The 26,042-nt window shown below is 44.3% G+C and overlaps 3 protein-coding genes across 5 annotated transcripts in view; 2 read left to right on the forward strand and 1 right to left on the reverse strand.

The window, feature by feature from the left end:
- Nucleotides 1-779, forward strand: part of tacr1b (tachykinin receptor 1b) — a gene marked incomplete at both ends in the record, with an annotated part of 6,367 nt that extends 5,588 nt beyond the window's left edge. The window contains 3 exons of the mRNA XM_083670780.1: nt 1-54; nt 381-483; nt 570-779. The exon at nt 1-54 is cut by the window's left edge and continues 143 nt beyond it. Of these exons, the coding sequence (XP_083526906.1) occupies nt 1-54; nt 381-483; nt 570-779 (367 nt within the window). The remainder of the gene's footprint in view (nt 55-380; nt 484-569) is intronic.
- A 6,333-nt stretch (nt 780-7,112) lies between these two features.
- On the forward strand, nt 7,113-8,319 carry LOC310804443 (synaptobrevin-1-like). 2 transcript variants are annotated; one of them, XM_083669681.1, is made up of 3 exons: nt 7,113-7,268; nt 7,596-7,808; nt 8,040-8,319. In XM_083669681.1, the coding sequence occupies exons 1-3, from the start codon at nt 7,242-7,244 to the stop codon at nt 8,199-8,201; spliced, it is 402 nt and encodes a 133-aa protein (XP_083525807.1). In that variant the 5' UTR covers nt 7,113-7,241; the 3' UTR covers nt 8,202-8,319. The 2 variants fall into 2 exon arrangements, with proteins under 2 accessions (XP_083525807.1, XP_083525806.1); XM_083669680.1 differs by having other exon boundaries at nt 7,142-7,268; nt 7,593-7,808.
- Nucleotides 8,320-8,429: 110 nt separating this feature from the next.
- On the reverse strand, nt 8,430-24,872 carry scarb1 (scavenger receptor class B, member 1). 2 transcript variants are annotated; one of them, XM_083669641.1, is made up of 13 exons: nt 24,483-24,872; nt 23,490-23,650; nt 21,506-21,647; nt 20,986-21,189; nt 20,329-20,424; nt 20,045-20,160; nt 19,787-19,953; nt 19,210-19,328; nt 13,682-13,755; nt 13,370-13,421; nt 12,946-13,095; nt 11,110-11,182; nt 8,430-9,876 (listed from the first exon to the last, which is right to left on the reverse strand). In XM_083669641.1, exons 1-13 carry the CDS (start codon nt 24,600-24,602, stop codon nt 9,866-9,868), a joined length of 1,485 nt encoding a protein of 494 aa, XP_083525767.1. In that variant the 5' UTR covers nt 24,603-24,872; the 3' UTR covers nt 8,430-9,865. The 2 variants fall into 2 exon arrangements, with proteins under 2 accessions (XP_083525767.1, XP_083525766.1); XM_083669640.1 differs by lacking the exon at nt 11,110-11,182.
- Nucleotides 24,873-26,042: the final 1,170 nt, after the last annotated feature.

The following is a 26,042-nucleotide window of genomic DNA, read 5'->3' on the forward strand; positions in this document are numbered from 1 at the left end:
GGCCATGAGCTCCACCATGTACAACCCAATCATCTACTGCTGTCTCAACGACAGGTGATCTCATTCTCTGTCTGTCTGTCTGTCTGTCTGTCTGTCTGTCTGTCTGCCTGTCTGTCTGTCTGTCTCTCTGTCTGTCTGTCTGAGACTGTATGGAACTATTTATTCTTATATCCTTCAACCTCCTCTCTACATATTTTTTTTCCCTCTCTCTCCTCTCCCCCCTCCCTCCCTCCCTCTCTCTCTCTCTCCCCTCTCCCTCCCTCTCTCTCTCTCTCCCCCCCCCCCCCCTCTCTCTCTCCCCCCTCCCTCCCTCTCTCTCTCCCCCCTCCCTCCCTCTCTCTCTCTCTCCCCCCCTCTCTCTCTCTGTCTCTCTCCTGTAGGTTCAGGGCAGGGTTTCAGCAGGTGTTCTGTTGGTGTCCGTTCGTCCCTGCCGGCTCTTACGAGGGACTGGAGCTCAAATCTACCCGCTACATACAGACCCAGGTGTGTTTGGATCGCCATGCCTACTTGGTGGACCACAAGTTGACATGCCAGAGGACTCTTTATGTATGTTTGTTTGTTTGTGCCAGATGAGTGTGTATCGGGCCAGCCGGATGGAGACCAGTGTGTCCACAGTTCTCCAGCCCCTGGAGGAAGAGCGGTGTGGGGCAGAGCGACCAGCCAACACCACCCCTCTCAGCCAGCAATCCCTGGTGCTCACCTCCAACGGCTCCACGTCACGACCCACCCCTATGAGCCCGACCAGCCCCTCCTACTACTGCAAACAAAACCTGGACTAGGCTCCTGAAGACCAAGTCTAATAACCCGGGCCTAACCTGGCCTAGCACACTTACAACCTGGCACGGTGGGCTAACGACGCGGCTGCTAAAGAGCCAGCCTAGTGCACTAACAACCTGATATCACCTGGTCGAGTGCATTCAAAATCTGGTCTTGTGCACAACCTTAACACCTAGCCTTGTGAACTAATAACCTGGCTCAAGCTGGTTTAGTGCACTTACTACCCAGCCTAGCGTAATAGCAACCAGGTCTAGTGCACTCACAACCCAACCTAGTGCACTAACAACTTGGCCTAATATCTAGTGCACTTCCAACCACCATGCGGAACAGGTAGCTGGCCTGGATGACTATAGTACTGACCTGGTCTGCAGCACTACAGAACAGACTCCTCGTCAAGACCACCTCAGACCAGATAAAACCAGACCTAGTGGAGGACGTGGCACCAACCCCCACCAACCGACATTGCATTCTGGAACAGTATGCTTGTGTTTGGAACATCTGACCCTCCGCTGCCCTTAGCAACAGCACTGCCCCAATGGTGTGTTTGTGCTTCGTATACAGGGACAGAGATGGCATGCAATGTGCGAGTGTGTCTACTGTTAGTGTGTGTGTGTGTGTGTGTGTGTGTGTGTGTGTGTGTGTGTGTGTGTGTGTACATGTTGGGCCAGCACCTGTTAGAGAGGATTACCCCTTAGTCCTGACATTGTGTGGAGCGCAACTATGTCTATGAGGGCAGGGCAAAGGTCAGCTAAATATAGAGGGAAGGATCGAGGTTAAGACCAGCGAGAAAAAAACAGAGGGAGAGGGGTCAGTGGGGAGAAGAGAGGAGAAGGAGAGTGAAACACACCTCTCCCCCCCCCAAACACACCTCACCCCCCCCCCAAATACACCTCTCCCCTTTCCTGAGCCCCCTTTATCATGCCATCTGACCACACACAGGGTTTGGGGCTCCGTAGACAGAGACCTCAGGGGGCAGAGCTATGCTATTTCAGACTTCAAGAGACACAACAGCTGCATGAGCCTTTGCTGTACATGTGTGTGTGGATGTGCTTTATTATTGCTAAGTTGGTTAGTGTATTCATATGTGTATCTGTGTGTCTATCTACAGTAGTAGTGTGTGTGTGTGTGTGTGTGTGTGTGTGTGTGTGTGCGTATTAATTGATGTGTGTCTGCCTGTGTGTATTTACAACTGTTCACATATCGTTAGTGTGAGTTTTATATTAGTGGCTCATCAGAGCTCTCTGAGATAACCATCTCAGATAGACTCATTAGCAATACAAAACATTGTTTGTGTGTGTCTAAATGATGTATGTCTATATACAGTATTAATATGTATGTTTTACACACACATATAAACGCATAAAGTGCACACTCACACACACTGGCAGCTGTGAGGGCAGGGATTGTAGCTCCTCTGTGCATATTCACAGATATATACTGGTTCACAGGCCTGGTGTGGCATGTCAGGCATTCATCTAATGCCCAGGTGTGTGTGTGTGTGTGTGTGTGTGTGGGGGGGGGCGGGTTGGGGTTGGTGGTTGCGAAGGTTGCTTTGATGCCCACTCTGGCTCTGAAGTACACCTGCCTGGACACCCACCAACTGCATCTGTGCCCAAATGTGTGTGTGTATGCGGGCGGGCGGGCGTGCGTGTGTGAGTGAGTGAGTATGCGTGTGTTTCTAGCACTCACAGACACACACACATACACACACACACACCAGCTGCTTTATACAGCCAGACCTAAAGATTTGACTCTGTTCAGTCCTACTGTATCCACCTGCTTGTCATTCAGAGGCAGATGAGATCTAGCTGTCATGCCTGGGCATCTGTTGGCTCATATATTATTCTGGGAATTTCCCACAAATATGATGTGATAGTTTGTCTAAAGTACATGTACATATAAATGGTCAATGAACTGTGATTTTACGTGAACTATACTGAATGTTATTTTCTGTGATCAATATCACAGCCCTTTTAGTTAGTCATGTTCTCTGGTCAATATACTGTCATGTTATCATCTCATTATGTGTCAATACAGTTGATGTATATGGAAACTACTGTATGAATGTGCTGTATCTGGTTTTATAGTGCAATTAAGGTGTTGCTTTATAGTCATGACTTCAACCTGCCAACCACTTTACTGTGTTCATATACGTGCTTTACTGAATTAAATCATTCTATTTACATGACATATATGTATATATCATTACGTGACTACCTGAGAAAATGATGAATATGTATTCAGTCCGAAACCTTCAGAAACCTCAAAATGTTAAAATAGCTGGAGGTGCACAAGAAATAAAGGTACTTCTCATCACCTTTCTAAAATGGCTTCTCCTTAATGTATTAGTGGGAGCGCTTAGAGTTGGTGGCAGAGAGTATCGGTGAAGAAGGAAATGAAGAGGAGAAAGAAAGAGAGAGAGAAGGACCACCACATTGACGTGAGAATGATGTGAGACGATTGAAACACTGATGGCTGGTAGCCTGGTATCAAGAAAATGATGGATGGAGAGAGAGAGAGAGAGAGAGAGAGAGAGAGAGAGAGAGGACAGAGGGACAAAAAAGAGAGAAGGAGTAAGTAGAAGTGACAGTGGAGAACGATAGAGGGAGAGGAGGGTAGAAGGTGGGAACGAAGGAGAGGAGAGGAGAGGAGGGGAGGGGAGGGGAGAGGAGGGGAGGGGAGGGGAGGGGAGGGTAGAAGGTGGTAACGAAGGAGAGGAGAGGAGGGTAGAAGGTGGGAACAAAGGAGAGGAGAGGAGAGGAGGGGAGGGGAGGGGAGGGGAGGTTAGGAGAGGAGAGGAGAGGAGGGGAGGGGAGGGGAGGGGAGGGGAGGTTAGGAGAGGAGAGGAGAGGAGAGGAGAGGAGAGGAGAGGAGAGGACGTTCATCATTTACCTTGTCTGAGTGTCTTCTCCCTGTCTCCCTCTGGAGAGGCCAGTCCATCCTCTAAATGCTAATGCATTAATACACATTTAAGATACTGGCTGGCAGGTGGATGATGGCAGGGAGATATAAACATACAGTATTTAGTGGAAGATTGGATGCCACTCTTAATCAGGAACACATTCTATTGTCAGCCGAACACACCGAACCCGCCCATAGTGAGAACCCTCAAGTCCATTGGCCCTGGCCTGCAGCGTTATGGGTGATTGACAGGTATATTTACACTGGGAGGGTGGCTCCTTTTGGTGTTATTATGGAGCCCTCTCAGGAGGCTCCTGGTAACAACTCCTGTCTGCCAACTGGTCACAGACGTCAGGCAGCCAACCACCAGTTTAGGCTAATCATTTTTGAATGAATGTGAATTCAAAATGTATTGCACTCAACTTACTGTAGACTATCTGGGGTTGAAATGAGACGAAAGTTGTGTTTGTTGACTTATGTGTATCCATGTTTCTCCACGTTATCCTCCTAGTTAGACCCAACTACAGAGCCAACAGAATGACAGTCTATTCGACAGGGTGACAGGCAGTTAACTCAAAAACTCAAAAACTCAATCAATTTGTTCTCGTTTGTTCTCCAAATCTACCGTCTCTTCTGCCAGGTTGTTTTTGAGACATTCTCTGGTGATTAACCACCAGGTGCCTGGACCCGGACAAGACCAGTCTGATTTTGATTGTTGATTACTGCTCACATGGGAGGAGAATAGGCCTGATGTCTCTGGACCCAGAGTAGAACAAGGCCATTGTAAACAGCCAGCCGTCATCAGCCACCTGTGACTGCACGTCCTGCCAGACGTGTGTGTGTGTGTGTGTGTGTGTGTGTGTGTGTGTTTAGACTGGCATTGGCCCCGTCTGCTATGTAATGGCCTTCAGAACACTCTATTAAACACATGACAAACAATCAGTCGTCCTGGGCCACTGACCAAGATTACAATAGAGAGAGAGAGTGTGTGTGTGTGTGTGTGTGTGTGTGTGTGTGTGTGTGTGTGTGTCTACAGAACTGGCGCAAAGTACAGAGAAGAGAGTGGGGAAAAGACGAAGAGAAAGAAGGAGTACAGGAGGCTGGAGAAGGTAGGAATTGGAGGAAGGGCTTATTGTAACTGCATTCCTCATTCCATTCCATGCATTACAATGCAATGAGCCAGTCCGTCCTCCGATTTCTACCTCCATCAGCCTCAGCTGAGGCTCTCATGGTTTGTGCAGCTCTCTTCCTTTGTGCGGAAGTGATGTTTACGTGTTTCCCAGAATGTTTCCTCCCTGTCACCACGTCAGAATCACTGGGGGATTTACAGCTCAAAGTGTGGTACAGACATTGTGTTCCGCCCTGCATTCTGCATACTACCTGTATGAGGCATCAGGATATGCCAGCACCGAGGTCACTGAGTCACTCTGTCTTCAACAACAAATAAGACAACAGGACTTAGTCACTATGGCAACAAGGCGAGGCACCCTGGACATATACTGTACTTACAGCAGCGTATAACTCATCTTAATCAGCATACCGTATAACAGAAACATGTAGGAATGTTTAGAGCAAACGCAGTCTGATCTACACACAACATCCTAGTCCTGTAATGTTGTAATATCTAGAATGAATCCCCCAAAAAAGGATGCCTCTGTAGAATCCATCTGGCCCAACTTATGAACAAAACATTGGAGTGATCCATTGAAACCGGTTGAAGAAAACAAACACAGTACTGTACACTTGTGTGTGAGGGGTTCTATTTTCAATTCAAGTGGCTATGTTTTCAACACTGTCATACCTACTTCTGTTTGTGCCTTTTGAAGAGAAAGCTTCAATGCATTTCCAATGAGACCGCTTCAGAGTAATTCATGATTTTTTTAAATTATTTATATATACTCACAGTTCCTTTGTTACTGGTCACACAGTTCTTTAGATTAGATTAGATTAGATTAGATTCAACTTTATTGTCATTGTGCAGAGTACAAGTACAGAGACAACGAAATGCAGTTGTCTCTTTGGTTTAACGAAGCAAATATTATCTTTGGCCAACATGAATATGGCTCCAACATAATTATTCAGTTGAGTTCTGCAAGCACCTGGGCTACACATCAAGGTAAATGTAAATCATTTATTTTCTCAACTGGTCTTCACACTTCTAAAGCCTCTGAGGGGACACCAGGTTTATAGGGTCTGCTTGATGTCCCCATTAGCACTGTCATCTTAGCTACACTTCAAACCGTAGATGACGGGGGGATGGAATAGGGTTCAGATAGAGGGCAAGAACAAATCTAGCATCTGTAAACAAGCACACACATACAGATACACACCTGCACCTGGATGCACACACATAGAAATTCACAGATACACAAGCACACAGATACTCACGTACACGCAAACAAAAATACACAAATTCACTCACTGACCAGGTGTTCAGAGCTCTGTAAGCCTGCGGTAGAACAAGAGAGATGAAGGGAGATGGAGAACAGAGCAGGGGGTGGCAGAAGATGTGTGTGTGTGTGTAGGTGTGTGTGTAGGTGTAGTGACAGACAGACAGATACAGACAGACAGACAGACAGACAGACAGACAGACAGACAGACAGACAGACACCACATCAATCATAACGGTAATACAGTTTGGACTTTTAAATGCCATCATCAGGTGCGCTGATCATTGTCACATTCTCAGCCTTTCTCCACACTTGGCCTTTCTCTCACACCCCCCTTACCTATGTATCTCTCCCCCTCTCTTTTTTGATCTCTCAGCTTCAATACCTTCTTCCCCCATTACTTCCTCTGACTGCTGTCTCGTTTCATTTTCCTCTCTTTCCTTAACCTTATTCATTCCCTCTCTCTGTCTGTCTCTCTCTCGTCCCCTCCCCTCAGGTTCTCTAATCTCTTGTTCATTGACAAACACTCCTCGAGGCCTCATCGCTCTTTCTTTTTCTGCCTCTCTCCGGAGAGAAGGATCTGTTTGTCTTTCTCTGTCTCTCCCTCTGTCATAGTAATTCACTCAGTACAGTGGGAGATCTAAGAGCTGTATCATTGTGTTGTGGGCTGTAGCTCCCCTAAGGCTCAGCCATCAGTCACATCACCAGAGAGCTCCACAGGGACCAAGGGGAGAAGGGGGAAGAAGTACAGAAGGACAAGAAAGAGGAGGAAGAAGAAGAGGAGGACTTGGTTTGTCATGAATGAATGAGGCCAAAATCTTGTGGTTTTGGTCAGTTTATGCAGTATACAGTTGTATATGCTGTAGGTGCTTTGGGTATGTTTGGAGCTGTACTGTTCCTGCTTCCTCAACAGCAAGCATTCACTTTACTCTGGCGCCATCTAGCATACAAAACTCAAACTGCAGACAGACACGGACATGTATTGTCTTGTCATGTATCTGTGGAAAAACCTGTCTGAGAAGGAAACGGGAAAAGTGAAGGATTAACAGATAGATAATTTACCGAAAGAATGACTGTGAAGAATCAGGAAGCAATAGACATTACCAATAGACATTACCAGACACAGGAGCAGTTCAGCAGTTGATTGAATGAACAGTGACCTCTGAACACACCATGGAACATGAACATCAGCGGCATAAGGTACTGTCTGCCAACACATCTGTATGTTTATGTATCTGTAGATGTCTTACCTGTCCTCACCTAACTGCATGTGGAATTCTTACCTGTCAGTATTGTACGGGGTTAATCAGTAGAAACGATCTTTCAAGCCAGTTTTGTGTTGTCCCATGCATGCATCTGCTTTTTACATTTATCTTTTCCTACTTCTGTATCATGTATTTGAGTGACTACTGTACATGGATGTGCAAAAACAACAATTAACAAAACAACTGAACTAAACCTCCACCACAATAGGCACCTCTCCTGCTTACGCTCATTATGAGTGATTATTGTGTCCCCTGTAAGCAGACTGCCCGTCCTTGGCAAGAAAAGGAGGATGAAGGACAGAGGGATGCAGGAGAGGGAAAGGAGGACACAGGTCCTGAAAAGAAGAAGATCCAATCCCTCTATCACTCTCTGGATGAGGTCACAGGCAAGATGAAGCTGAATATGGAAGGCATGCTGCAGAGAGACATGACCCTGGATCACCTGAACAACATCGCAAGTCAACTGAAGGACTCGGTTAGTGTCTGTCTGTCTGTGTCTGTCTGTCTGTCTCTCTACTCTCATTCATCTTCCTATCTCCCTAAAATGATACACATCAAAAGTTCCACCAATCCAACAAATAAGTACAAATAAATAGACAGTAGAGAATTCAGTGAGCAGTAGTAGCCTTATTCCTCTTTTTAAATCGTATTCCGCCATCTCTGTTCTCCTTTCTCTCATAGCCTTCCTTTTTGTCTGTGTTTACAGTCGAAGGACTTCCTGAGCACATCCAGTAATGTCACTCGTTCATACAAGAGGAAGAACATGAAGCTGGTCATTGCCATAGTGACTGTGGTGATACTGATCATCATCATCATCATCGTCGCACTACTGATCACAGGGGTCATTCCCATCAAAACAACACCCTGACGCGCAACATATCTCACACACACCATCTAACACACAAACCAACAGACATATCTGCACGCACACGCACACACTTATAAACATATAGACTTTTTGTGTGTAATAATAAACAGTAAAAGTATATTTGCCTCAGCTGTGAAGAGAATACTACTCCCACACCTACACACACCCTCACACACGCACACACTCAGAGAAATTAATTATACCACAAGAGGGCGTCTTATGTCCAATAACTCTGGAAACAGACAATGTTATAGAAGTGTACCCCATGGCACATTTATTATTTACAGAACTTTTCATTAATCAATCTAATTAGTTGGGTGTCTAAGGTACAGTACAGGAGGGCATCGCCACATACATGTAATATTTGACATCCATTACTAAAAAGTTAATATATGGTTGAAATGCATACTGTGCGGACCCTTATGAAATACATAAGGTCATTAGTGTTTCTATGCTATGCTTTTCTCATTCATTCATTCAATAATGGACAATTAATCAATCAATATGGTCGTAACCACAGTTATAAATTGACATTTAATCCATATATGGTCGGAACCACAGTTATAACACTGCTATTGTATCCAATATACAACAAGTAAGTGTGAAATTTCAATTAAACTTTTTTTCAACTAATTTTAAGAGATTAGATGAAAACAATCGATGTGGCCCAAAACCAGTCCATCTGTGTTAGACTGTCAGAGGGCAAACTGGAAGTATCATATTGAGGCTATGTAGTCCTTATAGGACGTGCAAGGTATAGGGGCTAGGGTTGGTTTGGAACTGGAATTGGGCAAAGCAGAACTCTCCCATAAGAAGGCACATTGTAGTAAAATAAACACTCAACAGTTGTTATTGGTGCCTATGGCAATAGCAGAGGGACATTTCTGTTACTCTTTATAAAGCTATATTTCTACAGTAAATCAAACCATTTTTGGTTCCTTCATCTGGTGGGTATGAGAAATGAAAAAAACAAAAACAGAATTGTTTTGAAAATTCTCAATAACACTCTTTAGGACAGTAGTATTCAAATCTGGGCTTCAAGGCTTTGGAGGAGGGAAACAAGCTGTACTGCAGAGCCCAAAGCCCGGATTTGAATACCCTTGCTTTAGCAGATAACACAAGTTCAGAAGTAGAACGACACAAAGAAAGGGAAACAGACAGAAAATCTGAAATTCACATTATAACAGAGATTGTGATGCTTGTTTGCAATGAACCATGATGGCATCATCTGAGAGTGAATGTTCATTGGTGGGGGGGACTGACACCTTCTTATCAGAGGGAAAGACAACAGGGCCAGGGGTGGGACTGTGAACCGGGTGGTCCTGAACAACACAGAGGTCCAAACCCCAGGGGACCTCTGTTCAACAGTGCCTAGTCGCCCGACCAGGTCGGCACCAGCACCAGTCAGCACCAGTCTCGTGGCTGACATACAGTAGAGATGGCAGTGGTTTGGGGGGGGTCTACTGCTTTTAAGTTTCATGAAACACACACTTTGGGGACCCCTACTGTGTGTGAGGTTGAAAGGTTTGTTTGCGTGTGTGTGTGTGTGTGTGTGTGTGCGTGTGCGTGTGTGTGTACACGCATGTTAGTCCATCTCATCCTGTAGTAGAGGGTCTTGGTCGTTGGGTGAAATCGTCACATTGGCATCTGGCAGGGCAGCCTTCTCACAGTTTATCTGTGTTAGGAGGAGAGAGGTGGCATTATGGAGAGGTGGAGGGTGAGAATAGATATAGAGACAGGGGACAGAGCATTGACGAATGTTCTATGAGAGGAGAAACAGTGGGAGAATAGAGATCTATTTTCCTAAAGACAAGCTGGGTCTTTTCAAGTCTAGTTTGTGGCGAAAACAGGCAGCTGACCACTCTCAATGTCTCTCTCTGTCTGTCTGCAGTGAATCCCTCTATAAAACATTGTGTCTTCGCTCTCTCTTGACGATAATAATGAAGTGTCATCTCCTTCATAGTGGTTCTCATGTGCATACCAAAGTGGCGTGCTGTCACAGTAATGTGAGGAGAATGAAGGTCGATTAGAGGTTCAGGTCCAGTGAATTAAATCCATATTCGTTTACACACGCTTCACCTTAGAACAGGAGGAGACATCGCACATTGTGTTATACTCCCACTGCTAATCGCTAATGCGTCACAAACATTCACTTAGCATTCACTGGGTGCATAGTATCCAATAGAGCACAATACTGGGATAGAGGAGGAAAACTATTCCCTGTATCTGAACTTTATTCGTTACAGCGTATTACATTTCAGATGAAAAAAGCTTTAATCAATAATCCCCATCAATATAATCCCCATGAAATATTCCAATCTGTCTCGCACGCAAAAAACACATGCACGTAAACCGCTGTTCCCTTCAAAGAGTATAAAGAACATGATGACTCTCCACCACACACACGGCTATAAAACGTACACATACCGTGCACACACACTTAACAGAATCAATTTCACCTGCGTCACTTCACCGCTCACAGAGGGACACCTGAAAAGCATCATATCCTGTCAACACGGTCTATGGTAACCATCGCCTCTGGTCATTGAAAGAGGGTGGCGTTCAGTCGGACGAAAAACGACAGAAAACCTTTCGTAAAGGTGGAGGTACACCCGTACACTATGGGGTACAACCATGGTGTGAAAAAAACTAAAAAACATCCCATTTCTCAACAGGTGGGTCTGCTGCAAGAGAATATGAATGTTGGTAGGTTAAATACGCATGCTACAATATCTGGGATGACACTTCAAAAGTCACACTGCCAAACAAGGGACAAACAAGGGACATACTGACCTCTGTTGGCAGCATGAGAGAGGGAGGACAGTACACAGGGAGGGATAAATGATGAATGTCTGATGGTAGGGGTGTGTGTGTGTGTGTTTGTGCGCAATGTCGGCCTGAGACCCACCTGTGTCGTTCATGACAAGTTTGTCCTGTTTTCCGTGGGCATCTGTGCCATTTACCATTTCTTTATCGAATGCCTAGAAGATAACCAGACTTTTACTCATCAGCAAAGCTACAGGAAGCCTCAGTGCAGTCTGATTGCGTGTCAAGTGGCGTGTCACAGATTTGACAGTGACATTAGACACCAGAAGCTCAGTGTGTAGTTGCTCAACCTCAGGGTTTTAATCAGTGTGCAGAGAGTGTGTGAATGTGAGAGGGATGGACAGTTCATGCAGTGTGTGTTTGTGTGCAGTTATGGATTGTGGAAGGGGCATGCAGATAATCCAGGATACATGCGATTGGTTAATGAATGATACACTTACAGACAATCATGACTGATCTAGTATGACCTTTGATTGACTGTCAGCCCCCCCCCCATCAAGGGCTGGCCAGGATTCCACCCAAAACCCAAAACCAGTCCCTAGCCTCTACTCTCTGCACACTTGTGGACATCTGAAAAGATTGGATAAGTATTAGCAAAACTGATGGAGGTGGAGCTAATCCCAAATGAATAAGATCTGTAAGATCTACACATGAAATGCCTTGGGAAAAATCTGGCGGGGTAAATCATATTCATCCGCTTTCTGATTGTGATGATTGAAATCTGTCTTTTTGGAACAGTCAAGCAATGCTGACAAACCCCAGGGTTCTCGGTCACTGTGAAGGGCTGTCTCGTGTTAGATTTCTGCAAAAAAGAAAAAAAAAAATACAAAACGGACATCCTGCATCAAACCATAATAAAGAAATCAATGACCCATTTAGCCTGAGCATGGGGCACTGAAGAGGTTCTGTAGGACTGTGGGGAGCTTTTTCTTGTCATATCTCTGCAAAAACAAAATTACAAAGCGGATCCCCTGCATCAAACCATAATAAACAAATCACTGACCAATTTAGCCTCTGCATGGGGCACTGAAGGGATTCCGACTGTGTCTCTCGTCCAATAAACTCATTTATAGTGCGCGCTTGTTTACACAACATAGCCAGTATGCGTTATACCACTCATAAATCTTCGAGGTTTATTGTTATTTTGCTAGCTGTGGCTAACGTTCTCTGAGTAGTGGCTATTTAAACAACTCTGAACCATGGCTTACGGTTTCTCCTGTTCCATAGACTACTTTCAAGGTAAGGAACCATCTGATTATTCGTTGAAAATGAGTCTTTATCATCCATGAGGAACATTTTGTTTTGCAGCACAGAGCACAAAGATTTCTCTTAGCAGCAATACAGTGAAAGTGTATAGACGCACTACAGGGCCTAGTCTGGCTCCGGACTTGTATGGAAATTGAGAGTTAAGTGTTAATGACATTTCACTGGTTAACTTATTGAGTTTGCTTTGTGAGATCCAGGCCTTTGGACAACAACGTAATCATGGCAGAGCCGATCTCTCTAACGAGAGTCACGCCATAAGGCCATGACCTCACCGGCGCCTTTAATGAACAGACCCAACCCTAACTAGACCATGGGACCATTTCTCCAAGTGTCACAATATTACAGGATTGCACTGTGAGCTCCTCCGAGCACACATCTGTTAGGAAAGAGAATGTTTTCTCTAGTGGACAAGGGAAAGTGACTTAGCTGTCTTGGAGTTACAATTGTTAGTACAAACGTGCATCAGTTTCTGCATGCAACGCCGTGCAAACTGACAAACAACAACAACCTCATGCTTTTTCCTTTTCTGAACATCTAGCACTCGTAGAGGTTCAATCATGGATATGTAAACACAATATATATGTGCACATATCAGTGCAATCGCCTTCACACAAATACACTGAGCCGTGTCCATGCTCCATGTCAGCCTTACCTTCTTCTCTCTGAGTCCCAACAGGATGGCCCCTAGGGCAGTTACCAGGCCCAGGGCGATGAAGGCATATTGCATATACACCATCACCTCTGGGAGCACGACCATGACGGTGTGGAATGTGTCCAGGATAGGACCATCTATATACCCACTCTGAGAGAGGGAGTAAGAGACGACAAGAGTGAGAAGAGAGGGAAAGAGAGGGAAAGAGAGAGAGAGCGACAAAAAAAAAAAAAAAAAAGTTAACCGGGCGAGAGAGTAGAGGTAGGAGGTGGGAGGTAGGAGGTGGAAGGTGGGAGGTGGGAGGTGGAGCTATTAGGGCAAGGGGTAGGGTTTGGGCGCCTGGAGTTGGGATTTGAGGTGGAGCTATGGGCCATTGTCCAGCAGTATAAGAGAGCCCATTAAAAAGGCTGTATAGGACACTCACCTCCTCAAACCAAATCATGGGCATCACCACCTCTGAGATCTTCCCCGTTTCCCTGCAGATACAAAGACATTCAGGCTCAGAGCTTACAGCAACACAACACCACTTGGGAACACCTGCTGGGATTTAGTCCTATAGAGGGCATCTGAGTTCATTTCTCCCTGGCAAGATGAGAAATTAGAATGTTTGTTTTAACGTTCCGTGATTCCTGACACAGCCTACATGTATATGATGAGCTACCGGCAGATGGCATAGGGGTCAGGTCAGGTGCTGAGGTAAGGGGTAAACTATTGTTATTGGTTATTGTCATCTTACGTGATTCCTAACACCTGCTTTATGTACAAGTTGAGCTGTAGACGGATGGACACATTCAGAGGGATGCCAGTCTCCTACAGGGAGGGAGGGAGGGAGGGAGGGAGGGAGGGAGAGACAGAAACACACACACACACGAATCAATCAATCAATCAGGGAGAAACACTGATGAACATCAATACCTTTACAGATTCAATAGGTTAATAGAGGCAGTGTTCCAACAGTGCTCCAACATTCAAGTAAATAATGGCTACATCAAATGACAACCTATATCCCATATACACTATGTGACATGGAATGGAATCGGGAGTTGCAGCCAATGTACTGTAGGGTTATATTAAAAAAAAAAGAAAAAGAAAGAGGGAAACAGATGGTACTAAAGATCCCTCCCGCTTTGTCTTGGTGAGAGAGCTTGCTAGTCCCACAAAAGGAATACAACTCTCCCCCACAAACTCACAAAATAACCACAGGGTTTTATGACATGGGCTCGTTTCATTCCACTCTTACTTGGATCCAAAACAACGCCACCTAATAATATGACTGGCAATATGACTCAGCATGGCTCACTAACAAAGGTAGTGGTGATGAAGACCAGACTACAGACCTGTTCTTATAAAACACTCAAGCTATTGGAAACGCTATAGGCTTCCTAATCAGACGTCCTTTAACAACATAACAGACGTGGAGAGGCTTCAGCTAATGTCCAATAACCCTGACCACAACCCTTCAACACAATAACCGCCATACTGTTTACCCTCCATAGACTTTACACTTTGCCCTGCCCTATCATATGGAGATGTTTACTGAATGCACTGACAGGGCTTACTCCAGGCATATTCGGTGCTTAAAACGTGGGCTTTTAGCCTACCCAACTGGTCCTTATGAGGGTTAGGGTTAGGGGCGCAGTTTAGAGCGAGGGCTGGATATTCTTATCATTCAAGTGCTTCAGTTGGCTAGCAAACTTGGTGGGTGGCAAGCATAATCCAAGTTAGCTGGCTGTAACGACACAATCTAATAGATTTGAATAGGAGCTTCTTACAAATACTCATCATTTACAAATTGTCATTAAGTGCTTAAACTGTTGGAAAACCAGAGGATTTGATGTGTTGCTAGTGTCTCCATAGTTCACTGACCTTAACCCTTACGAACTACAGAATGTAAATAAACTGGAGATACAGGGCATACTATAAAGCCCTACAGGGCAGACTAGAAAGGACTAGGAAGCCCAACTGTGGAAATTCAAACAGGCTTGTTAACTGGGCTCGAAGCACTAGGCTTTGAGAACTAGCTGGCCGGTAGTAAAACTTGGCATGCACTGGCACTGCGGTCAAAAATGTCAAATAAATGTCAAATGTCAAAAAGCGGCTATTGATTGTTTAAGATTAAGTAGGAATCTTGCGTGTGTGTGTGTGTGTGTGTGTGTGTATAAGCAGCAGCACTTTAAATATCCAAGACAAAGAAAGGTGAGGGTGTTGGTTGAACAAGTACTAGATGACACCTTTCACAAAGTGATGAGAGTTGTCTCCCCCCCTATTAAATCAATGCCTGCTCATGTGACTCAAACGCAGGACTTTTTATCAATTTTCTGTGTGAACAGTCACATTTCACAGCATGTGATAATAGAACAAGAGATAAATGGACAGTATCTCTTGAGTATATTAGCCAATTGTTATTCTGTGAGTACTGTGAGCACAATGAGTGTGTTTTCACTGATAATCTATTGAATTTCAAACAATAGCCTTGTTGCCAGATGATGGATATCAGCATCCCGTAAGAGGAGTTTAGGAATACGCCGCTGTATTAGTACACTAATAGACAGCAGTTTGACATTATACTGCTCAGCTAAATCCCTTTACATGTGCGGACAGAGGATCTCTGCATGGCTTAAATATCATTTCACTTACAACGATCGGAAGCCCACGGATTGAACAAACTGTTTTAATAAAGTTAATTCAAATTCAAACGTAGGCTAGCATACTACAAACTACACCTACTGTTTGCTATGTTAATGTCCTGCGGTATACATAGTAAAATTCGAATTCAGCTGTTGTCCATTCTAACATTCTGTGGTTAAAATCTGGATATGGAAGCCATGCTGTGAAATTGTGTCAGACATGGTAGTTTCAGTGAGTATCAGCTGTACTGCTGTGAGATCCTCACTAACAAATTCCAGAACACTGTTTTCAAAAAAATACTTCTTTGGAGTTGACTCCCTGGAAACAAGCGTCCAACAACATAAAGACACAAACAAGACCAAAGCCAGACCCGTAGCAGGAGTGTGGTTGTGTGCACGCAACATCAATCAACAAATCAATGACACTTATTTGTCGAGCCATTTTCACACAAAAAAACGCAAGCACACCGCACACACACCCGGCACACATCCACGGCACTTGGCACCTGCCTCAGCTGTCATTTGAGGATGAACAGAGCTTCCCATTGTTCACTTCTAGTTGTGAGAGGGGTTCTGGCTGAGAGGGCTGTGGCTTGGACCAGGCTGGACTCAAATGGGACCCAGAGGGCTGTCAGGCGTCACACTGTGTTCTTACCCCAGATGGTTAGTCCCACTACAGGGAGTCTCCCTCCCCTCTCTCCCCCCAAATCTCTGGATTGCTCAACTAGTAGTTGGAAAATACTATAAAAACTACCTTGAATGACAAGTAATGCCTTCATTTAGCTTGTGTAGAGTCCTTGTATGTGAGCAAATGATGGCCTCCAAGCTACCAAGACGTCTGGACCCCTATGGCATAGGAAGTGGTAGTGTGCTTGGAGGTAGTGTGCTTGCCCGCAAATTAACGCCCTGCAATGGGGATTTAGAATGAGAGTATTCTGCTTTGCTGTGTCTGTGTGGTCATCAATTTATTTGAAGTCTGACATCACCCGATTCATTTCAATAGTAGTAGCTCATGTCGCTAATCCGCCAACAAGATGCGTACCTTCTCGTCGCCATTTTGGTCTGCCCACCCACAGAATGTGCTTAGTATTCGCTCCCGTCTAAGAACAACGTGAGAAGAACGCGTGAGCCAAAGTCAGCCCCTGAGCAGCCCCGGGCAGGTCTCTGCCGATCGAGTTACCAAGACGAGAAGCACACAAGAACACGCTTCAGCCCGCAAACAATGCCAGCACCAGAGCATTACAGACATGTATTGAGAAGCTGCTTAAAACATACCAAGTGATCAGGTTCAATATGGCACGAACTTCATGAACTTCCATGCCATTTCATCATAACCAGCAACTTTATTGTCAATTTTTTTATGATCCCCTGGTCATCATGCTTGCGTAACTTTTAAATGAGTGAAAGTTGTGTTATCTATGCTCTGTCCTCTTCGGTTAGTCTGCGATCATAAGCATTATCTTATCTTATCTTATCAGTGAACTAAGGCTTAGAGGCCTCACCTTTACAATCAATATTTATGTAAACCATAAAGAGTGGTGTGGGTAAAGATAAGGACCTCTACTCCATTTAAACAAGATAGAGAAAGAGAACACCAAACAGCACATCTGAAGCATAGCGTTAGGTCAGGGGGGGCACTCTTAAGCTGAACGTCACAGCTATAACATGACAGTTCAGTTCACATGACATGTTCAAGGGACAGAGGCTTAGAAGCAGCAAAGTTTACGCTTCCCCTAGCTTTCAACAGTCATGACACATTTGTACCGGCTTGGAGAGTAAGTTTTATGTGGTGAACCCAACCACCACCCCTGCCGCCTAGAGCAAAGTTCCAAAAATAGGAATACACTCAACTGGACATTTCCAATTACCTTATCTCACAGGTGACACTGACACATTGCTGATAATGCTCTACACTCACAAAACACTTTATTAGGAACACCTGTACACCTTCTCATGGTGGAGGTGGTGTAATAGTGTGGGGAATGTTTTCTTGGCACACTTTGGGTCTGTTAATACCAATCAATCATCACTTGAATGCCACAGCCTATTTGAGTATTGTTGCTGACCATGTGCATCCCTTCATGGCCACAATTTACCCATCTTCTAATGCTACTTCCAGCATGAAAATGCACCATGTCACAAAGCAAAAGTCGTCTCAAACTGGTTTCATGAACATGACAATGAGTTCATTATTCTTCAGTGGTCTTCCCAGTCACCGGATCTGGATCCAATAGAACACCTTTGGGATATGGTATACCTTTGGGAGATTCACAGCTTGAAAGTGCACCTGAAACATCTGCAGGAATTGCGTGATGCAATCATGCCATCATGGACCAGAATCTCAAAGGTATGTTTAACATCTTGTGGAATCAATGCCACTAAGAATTGAGACTGTTTTGAGAGCAAAGGGAGGCCCTACCCAGTATTAGTATAGTGTTCCTAATAAAGTGTTCAGTGAGTGTATACTTTCTGTTTATCAGGGCCTGGGCTGGGAGGAGAGGAGAGGAGATGCATACAGGTATCCATCAAGTGTATGTATTATAAAAGTATCACAATGTTATCACACTCATAATAATAATATACTGGCATTTGAGATAATGTGGACATTTTCCATTAACTTGCCGTAGAGACAATTGCAATTCAACGGGAGACAACTCCATTTCAATGTAGTCAATTCAGGGTGTGAATTGAAATTCCAATGACATGTGGAATTAGCCCCAACAGTTATTTGAACCATAATAGACAGCATGTCTACAAAGCTATCACATCAGCTGAAGTTTACTCAACTAATTTAGATAACACTACATTTTTACAATCAATATAAAACACACAAACTGAGTGGTGGTGGGAAAGATAAGATATTCCATGTCTACAAGACAGAGAGAGAGAACACCAAAGAACACATTGGAACTCTGTTTAACAGGGTCCACTACTACTACTACTTCATTAGAGGCACGCCTGTTCTACATAATATTTCTGAACATATCTGAACATTCCACAACAACGTTGTTTTCTGCTGAACCAGGCCCCATGACCATGTCTGTGCAACTTCGGCCAGCAATCTGCCAGCAATCTGCCAGCAAGGACAATTACAAGAAAAATCAAGATATCAACTGGCTCCACTCCATTGGCCAGCTAAAGAGCAGCCTAGAGCAAAGGTTCAATCATAAGACTACACTCAGCTGGCAATTTGTGATTTATGGGGGCCATCCAGTTATCATGTCCAAACAATTCAAATTAAGGCAATTTCCAATTACCTTATCTCACAGGTCACACAGCCACATTGCTGATAACATTCAGGTTTATCAGTGACAGTCAAAACACTTCTTGATCAGAAGTGCACAGCTCCAGTCCTGAATAGCAGCTTCTTGATCAAACACAACAAGAAACAAACACACCTGACTCAAGTCGTCGTGGTTTGAATTGAAGGCATAGTTGACGTGTCCGATGTTCACTGAGGTAAACACTGACTCTGGTATGTTGTGCTTGTATCTAAGATCATTAAAAGTTATCTAACCTGGGAAAATAACCTAAAGAGGATGAGGGGAAGATTCCATGGCGATTAGTGACTCAGTACTTTCTGTACTGAATACAGCTGTCCCACAGCTGTGTGTGTGTGTGTGTGTGTGTTACTCACAGGATGGATATCTATGAAGAGGCCGTGTTCCTCCTCTGTAGGACGAAGTCCCTGTACGAAGTCCAGCAGCACAGGGTCAGCATTAAAGAAATGAGGATGGGAGATGAAGACTGGAGAGTCTGCATAACAGAATAATAACCCCGTCATCATCATCGTCCTCCTTTGCTAAACACACACACACGTATGTGGGAGATGTTCCAGTGTTGAATGGTGTTTCAGAGGGTTAGAGTTTGAAAGGCCTCAGGCCCTGAGAACATAAGCAACTGCTTCTTGAAAATCTGCCACAAACAACGAGCTGTCATCTTCTGTGACCCAATGACTTCCACCCTCTAGCTCACACCTTGGTGGTAATGAAGAGCTTTGAGCACCTTGCTGTCAAAGCTGCTTTTTTAAATATTATATATATATATATTTATCACTTATATTGACATTTCAAATTTCTTTGGGGGGGGGGGGAATGAAAGCAGATACTTTAACTAAAACGTGTAGCACCCACCTGTCTACCCAGACAAGCTTTATGGAGAGTGTGTGTGTGTGTGTGTGTGTGTGTGTGTGTGTGTGTGCGTGTGTGTCTTACTGCTCCTGCAGCTGCTGACGTTGAGTATGCCAGACTGTCTGCAGGGGCAGAAGCCTTCGTTGGGGGCATAGTCAGATCCATTAGAAAACATGGTCTTTGGGGCCACATAGCGATAGAGGGGGATACCCTTCATAACGCCAGGACGCTGGTACACCAGCTCCAGAGACCTATACACACCAAAGAGAGAGGGGGGGGTGAGTGTGTGTGTGTGTGTGTGTGTGTGTGTGTGTGTGTGTGTGTGTGTGTGTGTGTGTGTACCTGCAGGCGTCAGGACTGTAGAAGGGCAGGGTGGACTCAGGAGTCATGAAGGGGGGCCACATCTGCCCCGCCGTACCGTTGATCATGTTACATTGACTCGTCTTCCAGTTGGACAGCTAGACCAGAGAGAGAGAGAGAGAGAGAGAGAGAGAGAGAGAACGAGAACGAGAAAGAGAAAGAGAAAGAGAAAGATAGAGAGAGGGGTAAGGGTCCAGGTAACTAACTCTAATACTACCACTATCAACCTTGAGTTCATAGCTAGTTCATAGCTATTTCACCCTTACCTTCTTAAGTCCATTCCAAGAATCTACTTTGTGGATATTCCTGATGTCATCCTTTCCAGTGAATATGGTGAACAGGCCAGTGTTGGAGTTGTTGAACTGATAGAGGAAACAGACACACAGACTGACATTTGGGCCATCACAAGCTCCCAACAGACAACCAACCCAAAGTCTTAAAACTCTGGCTCCGTTTGCTGGAAATCTGCCACCTCTGGCCACCATGACGAAACTGAATTTGAATTTGAACATACAGTAAATCCTCCCTCATAATAAGTCTGAAATGGACTGGCAGTGTTAAACATTAGCTGTGGTGTGTCTGCATGAGCGCACAACTCAAAGAGGCAGCCACCAGAGACAGAAAGGCGAAAGTCCACGTCCCTAGAACACCTCTGGCAGTAACAACATGTTTAAATGCAAACCGAGTGTCGAGGGTAGAATACTCCATTTTAGATAAGGCTTTTTCCGAAGCAAAACCAGTGTTTTTAAATGAAATATTTCTTTCAAGGGATCTCATTCCCTGATAGAAAGCTTGAATGTTACATACTGGACCTTTAAGTACTAAAGACCCAATAAGAACAGATTAACAGTATGTACAGTAGGCTATAAGTCTCTAAAACTAGGGATCAGTCAGTTCTCTGCTGTGGGGGAGCAGTCACTTACCTCAGAAAAGAGGCCAAACTTGCCCGTAGATGGCAGCATGCCAGGCAGCCATGTGTTTAGGAAGTCCACCAGCTTACTGTCATAGCCCCACATGAGCTCTCCTACTGACTTGGTCAGGAATGGTCCCTCGTTAAAACTCTTAAAGCTTGTGCTGATCATCAGACGCACCACATACGGCATGTTCTCCATCATCACCGCCGCCCCCTGAGAGAGGGACGCGGAAGGACGAGAGGAGAGGGGTGTGAGGGGGGGGGGGGGGGGGGGGGGGTAGACAAAGAGGTGGATGAGGTTGGTGAGGTGAGACATGGCAAACAGAGAGTACATACAGTGGGAAACGTCTAGGTGCCAATCTGTTTCAATAAGCCCACTTATTGTTGTTTGGAGAGGCAACAACGTAGCATTGTTGAATTCAGAAACGTTATTGTACCCAGGTTAGATGAAGGGGTCAAGATTCCTTAATTGCATTTGAGGCATATGAGCATTTGCGTGTGCGCAAGTGTAGTGATCAGCACTGTCTTACCAAGACCAGCATGTTGGGAATGGTGACCACCTCCGATTCATTTCCCGCTGACATGCTTGGCTCGAAGAAATACTCCCGGTATTCCCGGTACGACACCGTCGCGTTATGATGGAAGGTGATATTTTCCTTTTGGATACGCTTCCTGAAACCACAGGCAACCTCATTAGTCTAAACTCCTGATGAATTATCATTTAAACCCGATTAGCTCAAGTGAGAGGTAGGGGGAAGGAAACTTTCAAACTTAGAGAGGGTACGTTTTTTTAAACTTGCAGAAAGTGTGTTCCAGAGTTTATTTCCCTATAGAAGAATCTCTCAACCTGGTTTTGCAGACCATGGACCTCCTGCATTAAATAATGCACTTGAGATATGATCTAAATCGTTCAGCTAGCCATCTGTGGAACTACTCAGCAACATCCTACTGACCTGGTCTTGATTAACCCAACCCTATACAGTTTCATGACAAACTAATACACTGAAGACAAAAAGGCTGGAGTAACAGCCAGATCTTTGCCCTTGGAGAAATAGGAAAAACAGAGTCAGATGCCTGTGAGCTTATAAAACTGCCTCACAGGCCTTTGGCCAACTTTCAACAATTTTGTCCAAAAAGCCATCCTGATCCCAACCATCAATTACCCAGCCAATAATAATAGATAAACTTGGTCAAACTATTTTTTATATTAGCCAGTGAAGTTCTTTCGATAGGGTTGGCTCCTCTAAGATAACACTAATAAGGGTAAAGAAGAGGCCAAATCTATGAAAAGGGGAATTTAGACTGTCATTGAGTGAGTGAGTGAGTGAATGAGTCAGATTACAGCCTCCACATCTCCATACAATAACCACTGATCTGGATTGAGCTAAACTCGTTCCCAGACACTCCCTCCAATATCCTCTGAAGTTCTGGGGGAATATCACATCAAACTTGGCCTTCATTTACCCAAAACAAAGATCAGGAAAAACTCCAGACGCATAGCCATTGGCTTTACCTTGGATCAATCATCTCCCGACAGCACCCCACCCCTCAAATAATGACAAACACTTAGCGCAGTAAATTCACTCCCACTAAAGACAGACGTTGTTATTCCAGGCTTATAAGCGCAATAGCCTGGGGACAAAGTTATTAGGGAAGCAAAATATCCGATTCTGCTTATTTGCGGCATTCGCAATTTCCCCTGTACATCTGTGTGTACTGTTTAGTTAATTATTAGGGATTAGAGAGTTCTGCCAGGCAACCGACTTTAAACTACTTATTACATGCAATCTGTGTTCCCTCCTTGTAACAAAATAATCATGAAAATGAACATGAGACAATGGTTTGAGATTGTGGCCTCGCTTGATCAGCTTGCTAGAGAGATCAACTCCTTGCACGAATGAGAGAATATCTCATTCGTCATTGGATTATTAAAAACTGACAAACTGGAAAATGCAAAACGATTACTGTGAGAATAAATGACTCACTTTGATTATAATCACATTATGTACATATCATTTAGTTGTACTGTAGTTCTTCTACAGTATGCTGAGATCTTCCCCCTAACACAATATTAACAACTTCATGTAACAACGATGTATGGCATTGACATACAGTAAGCCTATCCATTGGAATTGCTCAAAGATGGGAAATAGACTCACTAGCGCTGTCTCTGTAACCATTTTACATTTACATTTATGGCATTTAGCAGACGCCTTTATCCAAAGCGACTTACAACAAATACATTTGTTTAAGTAAGTGAATCATCTATCCAACAGTCATCATAAGACAAAGTAATCAATGCTCACACCAGGGGCAGTCGTTTTTTTTTTTGTTTTTTTTTAATATATTTTATTAGCAGGAGAGAACTTGTACAGGGGGGTAGCAGGGGAGAAGAGGTCTCGGGGGTTGGGGTTAGGGTTAGTATAGGGGGGTAACAAGATGGTTTTCAGGGTTAACTGGGTTGGGTATCTGGTCTCTCTAGGGTTAGGGTATGGGGATACCATAGGTGTGTACCTGTATACATAGGGTCCTCTCTGCTCCACCATGGGTTTCTCTCCCAGCAGCATCTCGTCTGGGTTGAGGATATTGAAGAAGTAGACAGACATGAAGAAGGGAACAGGGACGTCCTTCCACATAGTGTAGGATATCTCATTCTTGGGGTCAATCACTAAGTTCTGGGAGAGAGAACAGAGAGCAGGAGTGTATATTATGCTTAGACCAGGAATGGGGACCTCCAGTCATATAGGCTCCATTGTATGTCCATTATACACTGTCAAACACTATGCACTGATAAACACACAGACTAATCCAGGTTAAATCATTGGTTTATACAGAAAGCTGAAAAGCTAAATCCCTTATTCTGTAGTGGTGTGCAAGCATCTACAGAATAATGCCAATAAATAAAATACTCTGCATAACAAGACATATTAGGCAGCATGAAATAATTTAGCTAAAATGAGCTCAGTTCATTTGATGAATCCAAATACTAATCAAAATGACATTTTTGCTAATAGTGACCTTTGTTCAGACTAATAGCACCTTCAACAATCGTTAAGATTATGCAGAATTAGGTGTGTTGGTGCTGGGCTAGAAGAGATGTTTGATCCGTTTACTCCGAGGGTGGTGTATTCGGAGTCCCGGCAAATGAAAGCGCACGCTTTCCCCTCAAGCCGCACATCGAAGGGAAAGTGTGCGCTTGCATTAGCCGACACAAGTAACCAAATACACCACCGTCACAGAAAGAAACGGATCAAACTTCTGTTCTGGTGAGTAATTTGACTTCATTTCAACTTTCTCTGTTTTCGTCTATGTATTTGTGTACAACCGAGTGGGAAGCACTCGGGTTGCAGTTAGCTATTCCCTTGCAATGTCAATTAAGCAGCCAGGAAAGAAATAGCAATTAACTGTTTCTTATCATATAGGCTATCAAATTAAGTTAAAACCGTTGATTGACAGGTGGGACAAAGACTATTAAAACCGAAAAAGTAAATCGTCATGTTCACTTACCTTTATGATTTGATCGTCAATAATCACAGGTCCAACGAATACAAGAACAGTCCCGAAAACAATTGTCAGAATTCCTGCAACTAACAGTCCGACTGCTAACTTAGATTTATTAAAAGCCATAGTCGCTGTTTAACTGTAAACCAATAAAATAAGCACTATAAATAACATAGGCTGTAGCCTAGTACAAGTTCACAGGCTTTTGTTTTGTACGAATCGCTGCTTTGAGGCAGACCACAGACAGGGACTGCGAAAATACGGAAACTGTTGGATTGCTCCCCTTCCTCAGCACCTTAATCAGGTCTTTGAGAACCTTTACCATTTAGCTTGTAGGCTAAACATATGATTTTAAAGTCCAAACATAGATAGATAAGGCTCGTTCTGCTGCTGATAACCGAATGTTCGTCTGTGTCTATCATATTGGCCACACCTCCAAACCACTGAGGTTTCTGGGGGCTGTAGTTCATGCACTTGAGACAGAGTCTGAATAGATATCGCACACACAAAAAGTGAAGACTCTCAATCTGCCTTCCAAAACTGAAACAGTGGGTGTCTTTAAGGAGATGTTTTTTTCTGTGATGTTAGCTATTTGTTTCATCTTATTATTCACAAGTTGGATGTGCACTAATGGTCTGGTAAAAGTATGCCTACAAGCAAATACAGCTCTGGGTTGTGAGAGGAAACTATAAATCATCTACTTTAGGATGCTTTAAATGGTGTAAGTCTGTCAGGAATGAGGATTGATGACTTCAATTAAGTTGTATCATATATATCCATCCCAATATTATTTTATTCAATTATTCTTAATTCTTATTCAGCCCCCAACAGCTTCAAAGTTGCCCATCACTGGCTTGAAGGGACTTGACATTAGTGGCCTTGACTACCTCTCACCTCACTGTTACCCCTTCCGGTTTCTGATCATCATTTCTTATCCTTCTCCCTCCCTCTCAAATGCTCACCCTCCCAGCCAGTCTCTACCCACACTGTATCCTCTCGTCGCAACCTGCGCACCCTCTCACTCACCGCTCTCTCTTCCTCTGTCTTATCCGGCCTACCCTCTGTTGAATCCTTCTCTCTTCTATCCACTGATGCAGCTTCCTCCACCCTCCTGTCCTCTCTTTCCTCATCCTTCGACTCTCTCTGTCCACAGATCTCAAGGCCGGCACCATCCACTCCACGCGCTCCCTGACTGTCTGAAACCCTGCAAACTTGTAGAATAGGGCTCCGGGCAGCTGAGAGGAAATGGAGAAAATCTGGTCTTCCTGATGATCTAGACCCTTATCTCTCTCTCCTCCTCAACTACACCTCATCTGCATCAGCTGCTAAAGCTTTATACTACCATTCCAAAATTCAATCCTCTGTCTCTGACCCAAGGAAACTGTTCTCCACATTTTCCTCACTCCTCAACCCTCCTCCTCCCCCTCCTCCCTCCTCTCTGTCTGCCGATGACTTTGTCACCTACTTTGAAAAGAAGGTTGATATCATTAGCAGCTCCTTCCCTCTACCTCTCACCAACAATGCTACCTTTCCTCCCAAACCCACTGTGCAACACCCAGTCTCTGG

The sequence above is a fragment of the Argentina silus genome (assembly GCF_951799395.1).
Source record: "Argentina silus genome assembly, chromosome: 5".
NCBI lineage: Eukaryota > Metazoa > Chordata > Actinopteri > Argentiniformes > Argentinidae > Argentina > Argentina silus.